The 21,763-nt window shown below is 38.4% G+C and overlaps 1 protein-coding gene across 1 annotated transcript; it reads left to right on the top strand.

The window, feature by feature from the left end:
- Nucleotides 1-5,361: 5,361 nt before the first annotated feature.
- Nucleotides 5,362-11,507, top strand: LOC111670497 (histamine H3 receptor-like). The gene is made up of 3 exons (XM_023427226.2): nt 5,362-5,759; nt 6,461-6,627; nt 9,179-11,507. Exons 1-3 carry the CDS (start codon nt 5,522-5,524, stop codon nt 9,929-9,931), a joined length of 1,158 nt encoding a protein of 385 aa, XP_023282994.1. The 5' UTR covers nt 5,362-5,521; the 3' UTR covers nt 9,932-11,507.
- Nucleotides 11,508-21,763: the final 10,256 nt, after the last annotated feature.

Genomic DNA, 21,763 nt, shown 5'->3' with positions numbered 1-21,763 from the left:
GGACTTAGAGGATACAATATCTTCAAGCACCAAGAAAAGATAATTGCCAAAAACGCAGGCAGCACTTTGCAGGAAAACAGTCTGTTGTAGCCCGATGTGCAGCACATGATAGGACATGCTGTACTACACTAATGGTTAGTTTTGTTGTGTCCCTTCCTTTAATGACCTGTACACCCACACAGGTGACTTCCAGCCAGTTTCAGAGGAGTGTGGGATCTCTCATTCAGGAAATATTGTTTGTTTATATTCTTATTTTATAGCTACACGGTGAAATGATACAAGCAGGAGAGAAGGAGGGTGGCTGAAGTGACGGAGGGTGACACGACCGTAAAATGTTTGATAAAACAGAAATTAAGCCCAACCTGAACACTCCCACACCGCCCTCAGGTCTGATCAGGTAACAGAAGTTAACATACCTGTGTGGGTGGACCATGGTTGCAGAGGGCCTTTCATGGGACTGTTCTTTGCACCACTGATGGTGCTCAGGAGGTTTTATGAAATAAATGGTGCAAGTAATTTGTTATTTGCTGTCTTCTCTTTTCTATATTACCTCTTTTATATGGAGATGACCCAAGGTGCCACATTTACCACAGAGTTTACAATGCTTAAAAAAGTAATTTTCACTCACAAGGCACATTCATTGTTTCGTTAAAATGGTCTGAACGGCATTGTCCCTAGTGGATCATCAGGTTTAGCTTTTATTTTCACATGGGTATTGTCAATAGCACCGATGGGTGTTAAGACAGTAAAGCATTGATATTCATATGAGGAATATACTGTAATTCTAAAGTAATTGCTTTAATTCTGCATTGACGCTTTAGGATTGATGTGAAACTATTTTGGGACAGATTACCTCCAGTAATTTGTTTTTCAGGTTTAGCAAGGAAATTGAAGTAACAATCTAATTTTGAAGAATGTTAAATGCATATTTACATCACAATAACAGAAAAATTCATTCAGAAGCAAGTGGAAGCAGCAAGTCCCGTGCTGTATACATCGTGGTGAACATTTGAAAAAGAAGGCAATAGAGACTACATGCTATTGCTAAATTTCTAAATTTAACAGCTCCAAACTTGTTGACTATAATTCTTTTAATTCTTACATCATTCTTACAGTAATAATTATTGCTCAGTGATATTTACAATGACTTACTCAATACATTTTGGTATGAGGGTGGGGTGCGGTTATATATGGATTAACCAGCTTGGAGCTTTTGATAATGAGATGAAAAATTTAACAAGTCAAAATACTGTCAGGATGAGGCACACCCACAGCATTTCAATGAGCTTCTGTGGATCTGGAGCGTAAGTTAAATGCCAGCACCCTTCATCTATCAGGCAGCTCTGCCAAACAGACTGTGAGGCTGTGAAGCCATCCAACTATGAGTTCAGCTCTCTCATTAATGATTAGCATTTATTATGTAAACTGTGACAGCTCTGATGTGATGTGAAGACTGAGACTACCAGGGGATATTTCTGTTATGTTCAAATGGCAATTATCCCATACCGTGAATATTGATGTAGCCCTGCAAATCAGTAGTTGGAGCAAGCTTTTCTCTTTTTGATTTTAGAGGGCAATCAACTCGGAGGAAACTTGGTAGAGTTTGTGATGAAAATGCTAATTTCAAAATGCTATCTGTAGCAATTGAATATTTTTTTGTTGTTTGGAAAATGATAATTGTTAGATAATTGTTCAGGTTGTTGTCTCAGCTTTTTGTTTGAATGTCTTTTCAAAGTCAGGTATTGTTTGTCACTGGAACGAGCCAAGTCACAGCAAATCTGCACAAAGGGGACTGTGCCCTGGGCGCAATGGCCAGAGATGCAGTGAAATGCAAAAAAAAAAAAAAAATAAATAAATCAAGACTGTACCATTCGCTAAATCAGTTAGACACTTTCCATGTTCCTGATAGATGTACAGCATTGCATTTTGAGAATCTAAAAGACATGACAGGCAAAATACTGAAACTGCATGACTAATTTTAATACAAATAGTCAACTATTTCTGAGCTCGATCTCCACTAAACCTCACTTGCAGCTTAACATCACATTTTCAGTTCCAGAAGTCCATGAGCACAAAACATTCTTATACACTGCTGCAGTTCTCTGGAAGAGAGTTCGGATCCTTGAAGCAACAGGCAGACAATAGTTTTAAACTGTTCACAGAGAAATGGTTGTCAAATGATCAAGCCTGTTTTGTAGGCTTGTTTACTTGTTTTGCATGTTTCAATATTGAAGATCTGTTGAAAATCTGACCATTTATATGACTAATTTGTAACCTACAACATACTATATGAAAATGACCTTGGAAGGACCCCCAAAAAAGCCTCCATTGGGGTGTAAAGGGAGGATGTGTGCTGTACATGATTTGGTTTGTTGCTGGATAGGCAGACTGCTACAGTGTGATACCATCAGTACTCCAGCCCAGCATCCAAACACAAACACTTGAGTACTAGTGTAATGGAGAGCCACAGCAGGGCACAGTATAATCTGCAACACTAGAGCCTCTGTGTACCCTCTGTGACACTGCTTTGTTTGTGACACTGAGTGCCCTTCATATTCAGATGACTCACTGCACATGCATTTCTAAATCCAACGACAATGCACCTGCCAAATTGTTTGGTTCCCTGTCACACTTTCCTTGCATTTTGTTTAATATGTATGCAGTGATTAAACATTTTATTGAGGCACAAAAAAAAAAGAATAAAATAAAATAAAATACACCTTGGGCTTTGGAGATTCAGTTCCCAATATTAAATTTGATTCACTCTGTATATTACCCAGAACACCTTTGTGCATGACCTTTGGAGTACTGATCTAATATTAATGTTTACATTATCTATGACTGATTTAATTCCTGGGAATAGAATACGTCCAATCTGATGGAAGCAAATCAAAAACAAGAACAAAATTAATGCCAATGTTTTATCCATTATGAAGAACTTTTTCCATTTACAATTTGTGATTTGCAAGCCACGATAGGCAGATAGGAAAACAACATTTTCTGTTAATAGTGTCTCCGGAGCACAGCAATAGTGCATCACTGGTGTAAACCTATGTGCATTAGTTTCCATGATGGCATGATACCAGTTTCCATGACGTGATTGTGCAAGTGTTGCATATTTTAATTACTGACATTTATGGGTATTTCACTATTACTAACCTTTTTTTATAGGCAGTTAAAAACTACACAACTATTAAACTTACAGTTTGGCCCTTAAGGGACAATTCTATTTATATGAGCAATTACAATATAACAGGGTTTAAGACCTTTCCAATATGAATAGTTATTTGTCATTTGTTATTTTGTCAGTCATTCTTTTTCTAGTAAAAGGAGAGCAGTTAATCATACTGTATGTGAGCTGACAATATGTGTAATCATCTTATATAGTATGTGAATCAAGTTCCTTACGCAATCCCTGCTCTTTGCTAGACTACCTATTACACACCCATTCCCAAAGGTGTATTTTTAAAATTTTTTGTACCTTTTGCATTTTTTTTTTTTGAGATGAAGAAAAATCATGTATGTTGTTTTCCCAGCTCCCAGCTCTAAATTGCCATTATGAAACATTTCTCATGTGGTAAAACATTCAATCATTTTCTTTTCGACAAAGCTGACATGCTGGGAATGGAAAGTGGGGCATATGATGACTCAAATGAATCAAGACGAAGCTGCAAAAGCATTTCTGGTCAAATTTCTAAAGAGCTGATTTGGTTGTGCATTTCACTTTAATTGAGCTTACTGTGAACAACAAGGAGTGCGAATGAAGCTGCATTAAAACCCCTACACTTTGCCATGTGCCGTTCCGTGCACTGGTTCCTGTGCTGCAACTGCGGCGTGACCAACTCTGGGAGATGGCGGTGGTTCCATTTGGGAGAAAATAACAGTAATTCAAGCTGGGCTCCTTCAATCACTTCTGCAGTGTTTCTCATTTCTCTCGGACCACACAGCTGGGGTACTGACAGGATGGAATCAGAATGCAAATAAGGCCTACAGCTTCTTCCACTGTGTGTGTCACTGGGAGGTTACATATACACACAGGAAGTAGCTAAACAGGAACATGAAATATACAAATTCCTACATTTTGGACTTAAATATTTTATAAGCCTGCAACTGGTAAAACTGTTATTCTCACAAAGCGTGTTGATGAGGCTTCAGTGAGAGCCCCAGTATGTGTGCCTCCCACTCGCTCCTGTTTTGGCCATCATACTGCTGGTGGCTTGCGCAGGTTTTCATATCAGCCAGAGTGAATGTGCTGGCTGTTGGCAGGGTGGGAGGGAAAAGTGGAGAGTGAGATTTATTTTGGGAGAGAAATGGCTGTAACCCAGTTTATAAATCATACAAGTGCTACTGGGTGAAAACCTTGAATATCAAACTTGTATCAGCTGTGAAGAAACAAAAGAAATGAACATGGAGGAGACATAGAGGCCGAAACACCTGCTTTTCTAGTTGTTTTATTGTTTGTTTATAGTTGAACCGTAAAGTTCTTATTACCTTGTTCAGTGTGGGATGAGGGAAGGCCCTATTTACACCTGGTGTTAACTGATGATCTGTATCTTGGTAAATTATCTGGACAATTGCAATTGGATCTCTGCATGTACACCTGACATTAACATAGGCCTACATTTATCCTGATCCAGATCATCTATCCACATAGAGGTTGCATCCTAATGCCATCTGTAAATGCCAAATTTTATTTTGTCATGCCTCCACGTCGATGAATGTCATGCATCATATCCCAGCATGCTGTTGTGAGGCAACTACTAAAATTGATATAGACTGCTTGCTTGCGTGGTACTGTGTGCGCAAGCTTATTCAACTGGAGGATGTGTACCTGTGAATCAAATATGAGGTTTTCGTGAATGGATTTCATATGGGACCAGATATGACTTGAGACTATTGAACAAACAGCACACTCCCTGTGTTGATTCACAGCATGAAAATGACACATAAAATGACACATTGTCAAATTGATAAATAATCAGATTTGCTGTGCTGCAAACATCTTTCCATTCAACAAAGTGTGGGATAATGCTGGATGAACACCATTCCTACTTTAAGAGGAGAGATGTAGCAGCTAACTCCCATTCATTTCACATAAGTGAGAGTGGAAACCAAACTTTTGTGTCTTGTTACTGTATACAACTTATTGTGCCAATATCACGTCATTTCATAGGTTATTATACGGATCATGGAAATGATTTATATATCTACTTGTGTGATTAAAATCTATTCCGCGATCGTTTGGAGAAGAAATCTCATTACAGCGGGTCGTTACCTCCCGCAGCTACTGGTAAATGCGCAATTCATCAAGTGTCCAGGCAGCGTTTTGTGGAGAGCGTTGTGCGCTCTCTCGTGGATTTTCTTGGTCACTGTGCTTAGTTTGAACAAGAAAGCGAGGCTGTCTGAGCTTTTATGGGGGTGTTGGATGCTGAGTCCAATTCGCCTGGCACCTGTTGCTGGCTTCTAATGATCAGCAGCTGGTCTACTGAGGATTTGAGGACCGCGTCGTTCACCTTACATCATGTCGGAGGAGCAAACAGATTCCAACTCCAGTGTGTACTATTTTGACAGTGCAGTCCAGAGCAGCCTCGTGTTTTCAGGACCCATATTTGTCATTTTGATGATGATGATGGTGACTTTGGTTGTTGTGATAGTTTTGGGAAACGCACTGGTAATTTTGGCCTTTAAAGTGGACAAGAGTTTGAGAAGACAATGCAATTACTACTTCCTCAATTTGGCAGTGTCAGATTTTCTTGTAGGTGAGTTCAACCTTAATCTTTTTTTTTTTTTTTTTTTTAATAAACTCTGAAATAAGAGAATAAAGTGTGAATTTCACATTTCTGTCATAAAGGGCATTTTCTGTATGTGATATGATATATGATGAGTGCAGTTTTGAAATCCTTGAAATACATTTGATGCTGCTGCGTGTGGCAGCCAGTCTCTCCGTGCTAGATGTGTATTACCAAGTAAAGCTTTTAGTTAATAGGTGGACATTCAAAAAATTTTGCAGCTGCAGATCCTTCCTTCCTTCCTTCCTTCCTTGCTTAACTTTTGCAAACAATCTTACTATGATCTGCTATTTTACACTCACTCATCAGTATTTGTAATCCTTCTTCCTTCATTTAAAGTTCAGTGAGGTAAAAAAAAATAATTTTTATGGTAGCACTTTAATACAGTCTATCTTTAATCCAGTTCTTTAGTATTTATAAGCGCTATATTAACATTTAATACATGGTTTATAACCCACTATGGTGTAATTATAAGCAGATATGAGAACATTTGGAAGTGTTTATTAATGTACAGTTATAACTTCTCCTGTTTAGACATATTTTACATTATTGCAGCTGTGCTTTACTGTATTGTTACTGATTTTCTGTTTATACTCGAGCAAATTGTTCACATCGCTGCACATTACTGAAAATGTGCTGTACATGCCTTGGTTTTTGATCTCTTTCTGTAGGGGCATTCTGCATCCCAGTCTATATCCCCTACATCCTCACAGGCAGGTGGACACTGGGCCGAGGACTGTGTAAACTGTGGCTGGTCATGGACTATCTGCTTTGTTCTGCGTCTGTCTTCAGCATTGTCCTCATCAGCTATGACCGTTTCCTGTCAGTCACCAGAGCGGTGAGTGGAACGTCCTGCAACACACACCTATAATGTGAATGTAGGATTGTGACACACAGTATCCTGCCATATACAGGGAAATTATATTTTGTCATAGTTAAATTAAGTTATGCTAGAGTACAATATGTTTAGAGCTATTTCTAAACTTTCTTGGGATAACTTTCCCTTCTCCATTTCCTTCCCGAGAGAAATAACTTTTTTTCACATTCAAATGAAGCATGTAAAGTACAATGGTAAAAGCTGCAATGCTCTTTCCCTTGTAGCTATTCACATGCTCGCTGCTTGTGGTTTGTGGCTTAATTTCTGACTAGTGAGTCTCCCAGGTCATTGGTAGGGGCAGTACCACCTCATTCTCTCAAATGTGCCCATCTGCAGAGGTTAATCATTCCTGACCCATTCAGGCCCAGTGCCACCCCTAATTATAGTCCTTCCCCATGACGAAGATAAAAAAAAAAAAGAAAAAGAAAAAAAAGTCACATTTCGACTTTGGGACAGACTGGGCTGCAGAAAATAGGCAGAAAACAACACGTGGCTGTCAATAAGATATAACATTCGATGACTAAACTTGAATTAATTAAATACTTTTAATTTCCACCTCATCAGGTTTAAATAATTCAATCTATATTCCACTGCTTTATTTTTCTTTACACAGACACTAATGTCGATTTTTCTATTTTCTGGCTGTCTTGGCACGTATCTAATAGTTAACATACATTTCCAAACCGCCGCAGCTGTTCACCCCATTGAATCTTTTGTTGTGACTTGTCTGTGCATTAGCCGTCTGACTATATCCTATACACAGTGTGTTGACTCAAAGGTGGGATGAGGCTTGGCATAGTAGACAGAGAGTGTTCTGTTTCCTTTCACAAGCAAACACTTAACATCAGAGCAATGAATACAAATAACACCAGAGAGAGAGAGAGCCTCTTCTTTAATTAGCTAGCTTTGATCATAGAGATCCTCCTCCGTGCCATGGTCCTTCCAACCTGGAGAGATCAATCATAGCAGAAACGGACCACCGGCAGCCAAGCAGCATTTTCCTAAAAGCATTTCTCTCTGAACATTGAAAGACAAAGGCTCGTCAACAGTCACAGGACAAAGTTTGTCTTTGAAAAGAAAAGATGGAATCAGATTAGATGCATATATTTGGCAGTTAGATGAAATGTTAGCACATTAACAAAATGCTAGCTGCACAGTAATAAAGAAAAAAGATCATATATTATGTGTTAGTTTCCGTTACAAGAAGGAGCTAAGATTCATCCTACAGGGTCTCAGGAGGAATCCAACAATTTAAAAAGATAATGTTAAAAAATTCAGATTGGAGTCATGAGGGCACCCGATCTTCTCTGTTGAGTGCTACATCATTACATGAAGCAGCACGAGAATTACTGTGCACCAGTTAATCTATACAAACATAAACGGAGCCATTTCTCATCTTCTTTGAAGAAGAACCGCAGTTACTTTCTCATCATTCAGAACAGTGGCATATCTTCAGAGCAGCTGGAGAGGTTGTAGAGTACGCTGCCCGCTGAACTAGAATGTGGACAGGGACATAGGATGTGACACTAATTGAGACAAGTGGTCATGAGAGGTGCTTCATTGACTTAACACTCATTCACACACTTTTCTGTACTGCATGCTGTCAGAGTGTTGGACACATTGTGGAGTTCATTTGTTTTGTCTCTGCAGCGAAATTATTGATTTCACAAACATATAATTATGTATCTGGATGAATATTATATGTTCCAATGTTATGAGCTTGATACTTGGTTATATTCTAAAATCCTCAGTTCTGGGCTCAGTGGAGGCCTAGTGATGAAGGGCTTCACTGTTTCACTGCTTGACAGGATGGTTTGTAAACATGGTGGCTTATGGCTTCTGAGTGGCCTCCATATTCACTGTAACACTGTGCTGTGATTAGCTCAGGGAGATCAGTGTTGTGGTAAACAGTGCTGGTATTAAACTAAGTTGACTTTTGAGGTAATTGAACTTTGCTTAGTTCTTTGACACATTTCAGGGGCAATTGTTGTACCTTTTCTCCACTACACTGCAGTTACGAGTGATTTTACACATTAATACATTAATGTAAATACAAAACATATGATCAGCTTACAAAATATGATACACCACTGTAGATTAAACCCTCTTTACACATTAATGCATCACTAAAAACAATCCAGTTTTAGAACGAAAAATAATAAATAAGACTGACAGGAGCCATTCTGCCTGCACAATATGAACTTTTACTTTAAATACTTTAAGTACCTTTGGCTTAGTCATTGTATTTTAGTAATATTTTGAATGCACAAGTTTACTCTTAATGCAGTGTGTTATTGGTCTTTTACTATGTTACTTCAACAATCTGGTGTTAAATAAACATGACCTACCTTTTTACGGCTAAAGTGAGTGTACTTATGGAGATTTTTAGTCTTGTTTTGCCCTATAATATTTCTACAATAATATGAATGAAGCAAGAATGCAGCAAGAGTGACCCCATACTGGCAGCATTGTTCAAAATATATTTTCTGATTTATGCTTATATTTGCTGCAGGTAAGTTATCGTGCCAGGCAGAGAATGACTCATCAAGCCATAATCAAGATGATTGGTGTCTGGGTGCTAGCCTTTGTCCTGTACGGCCCAGCTATCATATTCTGGGAGCTGGCTGTGGGTAGAAGCCGCGTGCCAAAGGATGAGTGCTTTGCGGAGTTCTATTACTCTTGGTACTTCCTGCTGAGTGCCTCAATGCTGGAGTTTTTCTCTCCTTTCATCTCAGTGGCTTTCTTCAACCTCAGCATTTACCTCAGCATACGCAGGAGGAGGTTCCACAGCAGGGAGGCCCAGCTACACCTTCAAATGAGCGAACCTGCCTCTGCCCAGGGGGAAGGTATCCCCCTGTCCCACAACTGGGGGGTTGGGATGAAACTGGCTGTAAAAGGCTCTATCCACTCACAGACCTCCTCTCCCAGTTTGGGTAAACTCGATCCCTCAACCAGCAGGGCGGCGCAGCCCAGCCGTCTGTCCAGGGATAAGAAAATTGCTAAGTCCCTGGCCATCATAGTGTGTGTGTTTGCCATCTGCTGGGCACCGTACACCCTACTGATGATCATCCGTGCTGCCTGCAGAGGGCGGTGCATCCAGCATCACTGGTACGAGGTCACCTTCTGGCTCCTGTGGCTCAACTCTGCTATTAACCCATTCCTGTACCCACTTTGCCACAGTAGCTTCCGCAGGGCCTTTAGCAAGATTCTCTGCCCGAAGCGGCACACAACTCCCCCGTCATCTGTCCTTCGTGCTGGCCAGTGACAAGCGGACGGATGGGGATGGATGGGGACGAACAGTGTGCCAAAGCGTTGGAAGGAAGTATTAAAAATCCCATAAATTCCACAGTTTCAGCAGATGAAGCTAAACTGTGCAACACAGATTGTCATATAGACGATAATCAATGGCTCTCAATTGTGTTGGGATGATGATGTATAAGGTTGGTACTATACAGAATAATGTGATTGACTGTCAATCAGTTCACTGTGTATTAATCATTCATCATAAGCATGAAAATAATTATCCTGCCAAAAAAAAAAAAATCTGAATCTGAACAAAAGTATTATGGTAATTGATACAATAGAATTTCCACCTACTGCAAGAACTGGACAAGTTTACCAGTGCTGTGTTTTTGGTCGAAGGAAAAAACAACGAAAGAGTGAAACACAACCGTTCCTTCAGGCCTATTGATACATGCCATGCAGACGATGTAATAATGAGACCTGTCAGCTTTGTCTTTTGTACTGTTCTGTGTTTGTCCGTTGAAATAAGGTCAAGAAACATTCTCTAGCACATTCATTGTCCACTCGATTATATGATAGATATTCTCTAGAAAATGAAACATAACCATTACCAGGCTAAATAGCAATTTGTGGGTAATGTTTAATTCGTTCAATTAAGCAGCTTATATGTTGAATTTACATACACTATATTTATTTATATTTATGTTCATAAGAAGTGTCGCGCCCACTGTGACATCCTTGCTGCAGCTGAGGTAAAACAGATCACTATCACCCTCTGCTGTTAGAAAGTTTACTACTCTTGCTGTGACACAAGAACAGTGATGAAAACACAAAGTGCAATTAAGTATACATGTATGTACAATGAAATGTTTTACCAAAGCCTAGCAAGAGGCTATTTTTCCTCATCTTATTTTTTTTTGCCGTTACAATATATTCCATTCCATTAAATTACATTAGTAAAGGATTGTGTTTCTTCATACATTCAGCACATTTTCTGCACATTCATCACCCCATATTAACAAATAATTTGTTTTTACAGGAATGTTGGAAAACAATGCAAACAAAACATTCAAATTATTTGAGCTATGAAACTATATACTATATTGTATTACTATTGATTATCAATCATATTGCCACTCCAGAGCAATACAACCACCACTTGGCGTCTTTTTTATTTTTCATTTCTTTAGGTGGTTTTACAAGTTTTTGGATTTATGTCATAAAGATGTAATCTGTTTACAAACAATACCAAAACATCATTTGACTGTGAAGAGCAGGTGTGTGTCTCCTTGTGCCACTAGATGTCACCATTAACCTTTACAGCTTCCTGCGTGTGCAGTGCTTGTAGGATTAAGCTTCCATTCATCATGGAGTGAAGACAGTCTTTGAGGTTTTCCATGGTTCCCATTAACTGCTTTTACTTTATTGTTTGTGTTTGAATTGTAAGTTAAATATTGTTGCACCCCGACTGATTTCGATTGTAATAGAAGAATGTAACCTAATAACCACAGGTCTATAAAATTGGATGGTGCTCTCTTCAGATTTACTCTCGGAGAATCATATCGGTACTTACTGTCACATAGAAATAAAAAAGACAATAGTTGCAGTATGTCCTATGCTTTAGCATTTGTTGTATATTGTTTGTGTAAATGATTTATTAGAGTAGCAGCCGAAAGAAAATTATTGTATGAATACTTGAATGATTGTTTTATTTTAAGTGATTTAAATTTAGAATTTTTAAAAATAAACACATCCCTATAACTCGCTGATAGTCTTTATGACATGAAATAAAAACAAAAAACAAACACTTTATTTATGTGCTGCATTGTAACACATAAATGAAAGCACATACATGGCAGCGTTATGACCTGTGGTTGCTGTCTACCTGACGGCTAACTGGGTCAGTGCCAAGTGCAGAGTGGCTTTTGTTTGATGTGCAGATGAAATGCTGAGAGTGCAATACCATTTTTGTATTGTTCCCCAGTCTAGGTAGGTTTGATTTGATAGATTAAACAAGTTCTTTCCAGATGTAGACTTATTAAACCTGTAATTACGCCATCATGTTAGATAGTGGGGTTACATTTTGCAGGTGCCTGGGTCCCACAGGGGACTTACATTGCTCAAATTGTTACTGTTGCTTGTGTGCACATCTGGGCCCCTGGTCAGGTGCTGGGAATAAGGGCACAGCTGCAGGGAACAGGCCTCTGCCGGCCTCCCCCACCTCCCCTCGCTCCCTCTCCGCCTGTGGCGTGGTGGGGGGACAGAAGCACACTTCTGACCAGAGGGATGCAGGCACATTTCCCTTGGGATGACAGAACTGCATTTATCAGCAGAATGGCAAGCCTGGGTTTACTCCCTGTGTATCTAAATGCGACAGCAAGAGCCATATCACTGTGAGGAGTGCTTGCACTGTGCGCAGTTATATCAGGAGTACCGCTATTGATTTTGTTGATAGATTGAAATGTCATGGCATGTGTGCCAAACCGATTGGCTACTGGCTGAGCATGTATTGGGGATCATGCCAGCTTGTCTGGGAGTGGAAGCACCATGAAAACCACAGATGAGAAATACTAATTTTGTGCTCGTGTATGTGTGTGCGTGTGTGTGTGTGTGTGTGTGCGTGCGTGTGCCTTTTTAATCATATTCTGTGTCTGTATGTGCAAGTGTTTATTAGGGGGGGTTTGGATTTCTACGACCCCCAAGCAGTGTATCTAAAAGCTGTGACCCCAAATGGAGCGCACCTGTGCCCCTTAAGTTTATAGAGCCCCATTAGCAGAGACTCAGTCAGTGATCAGAGGGGGGGAGAGTGCCTATATAATTTCCCCATGAGAATCTCTGCATAGTTAAACTCTTAGAGATTCCCCTTTAGCACTTTCTTGGAATGACTTAATGCTGAGATCTCTTGTTTTCAAACCAAATAACACATCTTGTCTACGCAATTGATAATAAAAGGTGACAGAAGCCACTGTAATGTTTGGCATAAGGAAGAACACAAAAGATGGCAGTGCTTTCACTTACCCGCACTCTTAACAACCAAGCAATGACTGATATACTGCACTTTTATTTTGGAGTAAAGCTGGAAACATAAAAGTGAACCTGCAGACAAGACCAAACCACTTTAATCTGCAGACACAGGTCAAAACTCTGACCTCTCTCTTGAAAATATAGCATCACTTAGTGTACATTTTCCCCTGCGTAGGCTGTTCACTTTCTCAGCTAACTAAATGTAAACCACTGTTAATATTTCATGAGGGACATACTCAAAAAGAAAAAGAAAAACAGACTATTTCTGCTTGATTTTTGCCTTTTTCCGTTCTTCCGTTTTTTCCCTCTGCTTTTTCCTGCAGTGTACTTCCTGACTAGAGATTAAATAATTCCATTGGAATCCTCTTAGGATGGGTTCCCAGCACTTGGCAATTAAACAATTACATTTAATCAGCATGGGGCGACGCTTCAAGTCACCCTCATTTCAGACGTTGATTAAAAGCAATTCTGCAGTGGTTATTGCCGTCGACTTTAGAAACTGTGGTTCACTTAGGTTTACTGCATCTGTGGGGTCAGGTTGGATAGCAATATGGCAGGTTCAGTGGTGGTCGAGAGCTGTATCTGCCTCTGGTGGGTAAAACAGTAATGACAGAACTCATGGCAGACCTTATATTGTCCCTTAAGTCAGAGCTACTTAGATTACTTAGAGACATCTTGACCCTACAGCGAAGAAGACTCGACGAACAATGGAAAGGAGAGGGGCATTAAGTTATGCATGTGGGAGTCTGGATCCTGTGCGAGTGATTTTTTTATATTACACGTGTGTATCTGACTGTGTGTATACACAGCTGTTTCTTTTTGCATCTGCATTTAAGTGCATTTGGCTTGAATGAAATGCACCTTGACACGTGCAATTTCATCATGCCATGCAATAACATCTCCCTCTGTGATGGCAAACAAGCTGAGAGAGGGCGCAGGCGGGGATGGGGGGTGGGGGGGCTTTTGTGTGAGCCGTATTTGACATTATGCTTGAGTGAAAGAGTGCTACGTGGCATAGGGCTGGAGCAAACTATAGTCTTCTCTGTGCAACACAGATGAGTTGTGATGGATATCCAGCCCCCCTCTTGTGAAACCCAGGTGCCCCTGTTTCATAAGGCACCCCACTGGCTCTCCAGCCCTCTTAATTAGCAGCTTCCGTCAGCTGGCACCCAGGCCTTCAAGCACCAGTCACTGGCCTCTGCTGCTGAAGGAATCCAGTTCACTCCAGATCTTCAGCTTTTCTAACACATGGACACATGGGCGGGCTGAGTAAGAGGCATCAGGGTTTTTGCAAACCTGGTGTCCAGATCAGATGAAAGCTGGAGGGAGGAGAAAAAACTGTTGCATACTTTACTCTGTGTGTTTCTTGGTTTTTAATAATGATGGGCATCTGCAAAGAGTGGGCTATGAGTTTTGAGTCTCAGCTGCAGATATGCTGTAAGAAGACATTGATGATTTTTATATGATGAAGTCAAATATAGATAAAAGGTTTCACCAGGACGAGAATGTAGCCTTTTTCCTGGCGCAGTATCATAGCTGCGCTGTAACAATAGTCTCTTCTAATGACATTCCCCTAGTAACTTCTTGCCTCTACAAATCTCAGGGGGGAAGCGCTACAAAAAGTGATAATTACATGAAATATACATAGAGAATAAAGGGAGCATGTTTACATAACCAGGCCCATAAATATCTGACTGAGAAGACATTGTTCTCCGACTCCTTTTAAGCTGATCTCCCAGGGATGCCATTTTAATGACATGATGGTTTAAAGAGATGCTGCTCCATCTCGTTCCATATTTAATTAACTTTTGCTTTTCTGACGCAGAGGAAAAACAGAATAAAGAAAGCGTGATAGAGACAAACACAAACGATAGCGAGGAGACAATAACAAATAGCTGGGAGAACAGGGAGGGAGGCAGGGGGAACATGAGCAGAGACCTTGTCATGCTTTTGTGAGCTGTTTACAATACAAGAGATGCAATGGGAGAGGAGGGGTGGTGGAAGAGCGAGAGCGAGGAAGACTGACATGGGTGAGAGAGTGATGAGAGTGAAGGATGAGAAAGAGAGGATAAGAGTGAACGGGAAGCCCCAGATTTAAAAAAAAAAAAAAAAAAAAGCAGGATGAAATTAAGGAAAATGAAAAGAGGAAGACAGGGGGAGAGAATACAAGGAGAATGGGGCCCTTGTTTTCCCATGGGGCTCCATTATAGAGCATTTTTTAGTTCATCACCAGCGAGCAAACAAGAGGAAATAAATGCGAAACTGACAGCCTGAAGCAACACGTTTAACTGATTTTTCTAGATTTCCCAAAAATAAAGAAAATAAACATTAAAAAAAATACTATCAAAAAACGAAGCTCCCCTTTATTTGTATTATGCTTCGGTCTCCTTCTCCAGATTTATTTTTGTAAGGCACACCAGTGTTTATCTGCCATGTGTTCATTAAATAAACACATGACAGACAGTATTAACATTATGTACATATTTAAAGATTTCTGCTCATTGTAAAACATGGCTAAAGAGATTTAACGGTCTAAAAAGTGTAGAAATCTATCTTGACATTTCTGCTCGTGGATCACGCAGACCCAATGCACTGAAGCATTTGAACAGCTGACAATAAACTCAAATCATTTAACCAATGAATTCATGCTCTGGCACTTAGGAACAAGGGACTGAGTCCAGAATTCGGAGTGCCCTCCTCTCTCTCAGGCAATGTGTTTTCCATTTTTCTGTCAGCTGTATACAGTGTATGCTGCATTATTGATACTTTCTTTCCCTTCTTCTCTCCTCTTGTTAGACTCTTCCCTTGTCCTCATCTCATCACAACAGCCACACTGGCTGTGGAGCCTGGAGAGTTGCAGTGAATTTGACCCCACCTGGTCTATATTTTATTGCTTGGTGTTTAATACATTTTTGAAAATCCTACCCCATCCCATCCAAAAAAAAAAAAAAAAAAGATATAGTGCCTTGTCTATTTCAAGTGTCTGTCTTGGTGAAGCAGAGGGAGATGACTGGAGGGGGATACTCACCTTCAGCTCTCCCAGTTCAGGAGACAGGGGGGATCATTAGGAGGGGCTATAGAGGAGGGAAGTGTGTGATTGTGTTTGTTTGTCTATATGTATGTGAGCTTGGTGATAGACTGGCGACTCGTCCAGGGTGTACCCTGCTTCTTGCCCAATGTGTGCTGGGATAGGCTCAAGTCCCCGGTGACCCTGAGGAGGATAAATGGTTTTTAAAATGGATGGAAAGATGGAAAATGCATCTTCCCCCCGACACAAATCAACTCTGAATAAATATTTTATTTTAAAATCCACTTTTATTTACATGTTCTGGTTTTTTACTTGTGTAGTTTGAAATGTGGGATGAGAATCACCAGACCTGAGGGTTATGTTCACATCTCCAGGACCCCTTTTTGATTATTACCTGATAACTGTCTTTGTCATCCATACATTTGCAGGAAAAATGTGTTTAAAGTAACTTTACTCTGAGGAGGACAATGCATGGCTTTCGTAACTGTCTTTTTTCTGTTGCTATTATTACTACAATTACATTCTAAAGACATAGAAACAGGGTGTACATAAAATTACACAGGGAATACACAAAAGACAATAGCAAAGGCCCTTGTGCTCGACGCATAAACATTGTAGCAGGGCTACATACTTAGGTTGAGGCGTCCATTTTGCTGACACAGTTTTGAAGTGAAAAGATGGCTCTCTGGATGTGGAGTGCCGGTGTGAGAGATTGGGTTACCCCAGACACTCCCAGTGGATCTCCCGGCCAAATGGATCTGGATCTTATGCTTGGGCGCACATATTGAATGCCATAAGAGGTCTCTGAGGTCTCCTTCAGTGGGAGGAATGCACAGCCTAACAATGTGGAGTTTTCACCAAACTAAATTTTGCACCAAAGAAGAGCAAGGACACCGGAACACAAGGGACAAGCACTGAATGCATACTTATATACATTTTCAGCTTCCTGGATAGCAACATACTGCACAGGTTCAGGAGGATTTCATAATTCTTTGATAAAGTCTTAACATGAGGCTGCCATTTTCCTCTAGAGGTTTATAGGTATTATAGGCTGTCAAATAAAAAAACAAAATACCATTTCACACACAACTTGGACAAGAACAATGGCATTTCAGCTACTCCCAACCAAGGCCAGCCCAAGGCATAAGCGAACTAAGCGGCTGCTTAGGGCCCCCATGGCCACTAGGGGGCCCCCAAGAGCACTTGAAATGCTCCACAAGATATTTATATATATTTACAAATCAAGATCTTGTTTGTATTCACTAAATAAAGTTTGTAAAGTGGATGCATCTGCAGATATGCATCTTAACTGGATTGGACATGCAGGAGTGGAAAATAATCTCTCATCCTCACTGCAGTTCTTTTCCAGTTTTAATGCCTTACTATACCATGGCGTTTTTTAATGACTTACTATACTATAACTTCTAATGCTTATATATTATGATTTTTTTATGCTTTACTTATAGTATGACGTTTTTATGCCTTACTATACGATGATCTTATTTTGATATTTTCATGCCTTACTATACTATATTTTTTCACGTTTTTATATCTTAATATATTATTACGTTTTTTTTTTTTACATTTTAATGCCTTACTATATATGACGTTTTTTGACAATTTTATGCCTTATTATACAATGACGTTTTTGGACATTTTTCTGCTTTACTATACTATGACGTTTTTTGAAATTTTTAAGCCTCACGATACTATGATGTTTTTTGATATTTTCATGCTTTACTATATTTTGATGTTTTTTCACATTTTTATATCTTAATATATTTTGACGTTTTGTAACATTTTAATGCATTACTATACTATGATGTTTCTTGACAATTTTATGCCATACTATACTATGACGTTTTTTGATATTTTCATGCCTTACTATACTATGATGTTTTTTGATATTTTCATGCCAATTTTTTGCCATACTATGGCGTTTTTTGCATTTTTATGCCATACTATAAAATGATGTTTTTTGGCATTTTTATGCCTTACTATACTATGCAGCTTCATGCCTTGCCATAATATGACGTTTTTATGACCTTTTATGCCTTAATATATTATCTTGTTCATTTGAATTTTTTGCCATACTATACTATGGCGTTTCTTTGGCATTTCCATGCCACACTATACTTTGTTGTTTTACTGTATTATGACATTTTTTTGGCCTGCATTACCAAACTTCAGTAATGGGCTAACTTTGGTACAATAGTTAAGACGCTCACCTTTCATTCAGAGGGTCATTGGTTCAAAGTTCACAAGGCTCTGCACTGACATCTTCTTTTATTAACATTTTTTACACCATACTATAATATGACATTTTTCAGCATTTTTATGCCTTACTACACTAGGTAGTGGCATGCCTTGCCGTACTATGACGTTTGTATGACCTTTAATGCCATAATATATGGTCTTGTTTTTTTGAATTTTTTGCCATACTATACTATGGCGTTCTTTGCATATTTATGCCATACTAAAAAATTATGTTTTTTGGCATTTTTATGCCTTACTATACTATGCAGCTTCATGCCTTGCCATACTATGACGTTTTTATGACCTTTAATGCCTTAATATATGATGATGTTTTTTTGAATTTTTTGCCATACTATACTATGGCGTTTCTTTGGCATTTCCATGCCACACCATACTTTGTCGTTTTACTGTATAATGACATTTTTCTGTCCTGCATTGCCAAATGTCAGTAATCGGGTAACTTTGGTACAATGGTTAGGACTGTCATCTTTCATTCAGAGGGTCATGGGTTCAACTCCCACAAGGTCCTCCACCTGCATATCCCTTTATTAACATTTTTTAATCATACTATAATATGACGTTTTTCAGCATTTTTATGCCTTAATATACTATGTAGTTGCATGCCTTGCCATACTGTGACATTTTTATGACCGTTTATGCCTTAATACATGATCTTTTTTTTTTTGACTTCTTGGCCATACTATACTATGGTGTTTTTTGCATTTTATGCCATACTATAAAATGATGTTTTTTGGCATTTTTATGCCTTACTATACTATGCAGCTTCATGCCTTGCCATACTATGACTTTTTTATGACCTTTAGGAATTAATTTATTGTGATGTTTTTTTGAATTTTTTGCCATACTATACTATGGCGTTTTTTGCATTTAATGCCATACTAAAAAATTATGTTTTTTTGGCATTTTTATGCCTTACTATACTATGCAGCTTCATGCCTTGCCATACTATGATGTTTTTATGACCTTTAATGCCTTAATATATGATGATGTTTTTTGGAATTTTTTGCCATACAATGGCGTTTCTTTGGCATCTTCATGCCATACTATACTTTGTTGTTTTACTGTATTTTAACATTTTTATGGCCTGCATTACCAACTGTTAATAATTTTGGTACAATGGTTAGGACTGTCACCTTCCACTTAGAGGGTCATGGGTTCAAATCCTATAAGGCCCTACACTGACATCTTGCTTTATTAACATTTTTTACACCATACTATAATATGACGTTTCTCAGCATATTTATGCCTTACTACACTATGTAGTGGCATGCCTTGCCATAATATGACGTTTTTATGTCCTTTTATGCCTTAATATATGATCTTTTTTTTTTTTTTTTTTTTGCAATACTATTACTATGGTGTTTCTTTGGCATCTTCATGCCATACTATACTTTGTCGTTTTACTGTACTATGACATTTTTATCGCCTGCATTACCAGATGTCAGTAATGGGGTAAATCTGGTACAATGGTCAAGACTCTCACCTTTCATTCAGAGGGTAATGGGTTCAACTCCCATTAGGCCCTTCACTCACATCTTCCTTTATTAATATTTTTTACACCATACTATAATATGACGTTTTTCAGCATTTTTATGCCTTATTATACTATGCGGCTTCATGCCTTGCCATACTATGACGTTTTTATGACCTTTAATGCCTTAATATATGATGATGTTTTTTTGAATTTTTTGCCATACTATACTATGGCGTTTGTTGCATTTTTATGCCATAGTATGGCGTTATGGCATTTTTTAAATTTTTTGCCATACTATAGAATGATGTTTTTTGGCATTTTTATGCCTTACTATACTATGCAGCTTCATGCCTTGCCATACTATGACGTTTTTATGACCTTTTAGGAATTAATTTATTGTGATGTTTTTTTTTACTTTTTGCCATACTATACTATGGCGTTTTTTGCATTTTTATGCCATACTATCAAATGATGTTTTTTGGCATTTTTATGCCTTACTATACTATGCAGCTTCATGCCTTGCCATACTATGACGTTTTTATGACCTTTAATGCCTTAATATATGATGATGTTTTTTTGAATTTTTTGCCATACTATACTATGGCGTTTCTTTGGCATTTCCATACCACACCATACTTTGTCGTTTTACTGTATAACGACATTTTTTTGTGCTGCATTACCAAATGTCAGTAATGGGGTAACTTTAGTACAATGGTTAGGACTGTCCTCTTTCATTCAGAGGGTTATAGGTTCAACTCCCACAAGGTCCTCCACCTGCATATTCTTTTATTAACATTTTTTACACCATACTATAATATGACGTTTTTCAGCATTTTTATGCCTTAATATACTATGTAGTTGCATGCCTTGCCATACTGTGACATTTTTATGACCGTTTATGCCTTAATACATGATCTTTTTTTTTTGACTTCTTGGCCATACTATACTATGGCGTTTTTTGCATTTTTATGCCATACTATAAAATTATGTTTTTTGGCATTTTTATGCCTTACTATACTATGCAGCTTCATGCCTTGCTATACTATGACGTTTTTATGACCTTTTAGGAACTAATTTATTGTGAGTTTTTTTTTAATTTTTTTGCCATACTATACTATGGCGTTTCTTTGGCATTTCCATGCCACACTATACTTTGTTGTTTTACTGTATTATGACATTTTTATGGCCTGCATTACCAAATTTCAGTAATGGGGTAACTTTGGTACAATACTTTGGACGCTCACCTTTCATTCAGAGGGTCATGGGTTCAAATTTCACAAGGCTCTGCACTGACATCTTCTTTTATTAACATTTTTTACACCATACTATAATATGACGTTTTTCAGCATTTTTATGCCTTACTACACTAGGTAGTGGCATGCCTTGCCATACTATGACGTTTGTATGACCTTTTATGCCTTAATACATGATGATGTTTTTTTTTATTTTTTGCCATACTATACTATGGCGTATTTTGCATTTTTATGCCATAGTATGGCGTTATGGCATTTTTTAAATTTTATGCCATACTATAGAATTATGTTTTTTGGCATTTTTATGCCTTACTATACTATGCAGCTTCATGCCTTGCCATACTATGACATTTTTATGACCTTTTAGGAATTAATTTATTGTGATGTTTTTTTTACTTTTTGCCATACTATACTATGGCGTTTTTTGCATTTTTATGCCATACTATCAAATGATGTTTTTTGGCATTTTTATGCCTTACTATACTATGCAGCTTCATGCCTTGCCATACTATGACGTTTTTATGACCTTTTAGGAATTCATTTATTGTGATGTTTTTTTGAACTTTTTGCCATACTATACTATGGCGTTTTTTGCATTTTTAAGCCATACTATAAAATTATGTTTTTTGGCATTTTTATGCCTGACTATACTATGCGGCTTCATGCCTTGCCATACTATGACGTTTTTATGACCTTTAATGCCTTAATATATGATGATGTTTTTTTGAATTTTTTGCCTTACTATACTATGGCGTATTTTGCATTTTTATGCCATAGTATGGCGTTATGGCATTTTTT

This window comes from Seriola lalandi, unplaced genomic scaffold, assembly GCF_002814215.2.
Source record: "Seriola lalandi dorsalis isolate HSWRI2012SDOR001 ecotype SW California unplaced genomic scaffold, Sedor1 jcf7180002054855, whole genome shotgun sequence".
NCBI classification, from domain to species: domain Eukaryota; kingdom Metazoa; phylum Chordata; class Actinopteri; order Carangiformes; family Carangidae; genus Seriola; species Seriola lalandi.
The sequence above is the reverse complement of the archived record's forward strand: the minus strand, read 5'-3'. Positions and strand labels throughout refer to the sequence as shown.

What these genes read in the sequence shown, in the direction of transcription:
- LOC111670497 (XM_023427226.2), top strand. Translation starts at nt 5,522, where the DNA reads ATGTCGGAGGAGCAAACAGATTCCAACTCCAGTGTGTACTATTTTGAC. An exon ending in AGTGTCAGATTTTCTTGTAG is followed by an intron (nt 5,760 to 6,460) that starts GTGAGTTCAACC and finishes CTCTTTCTGTAG; the next exon opens with GGGCATTCTGCATCCCAGTC. An exon ending in TCCTGTCAGTCACCAGAGCG is followed by an intron (nt 6,628 to 9,178) that starts GTGAGTGGAACG and finishes TATTTGCTGCAG; the next exon opens with GTAAGTTATCGTGCCAGGCA.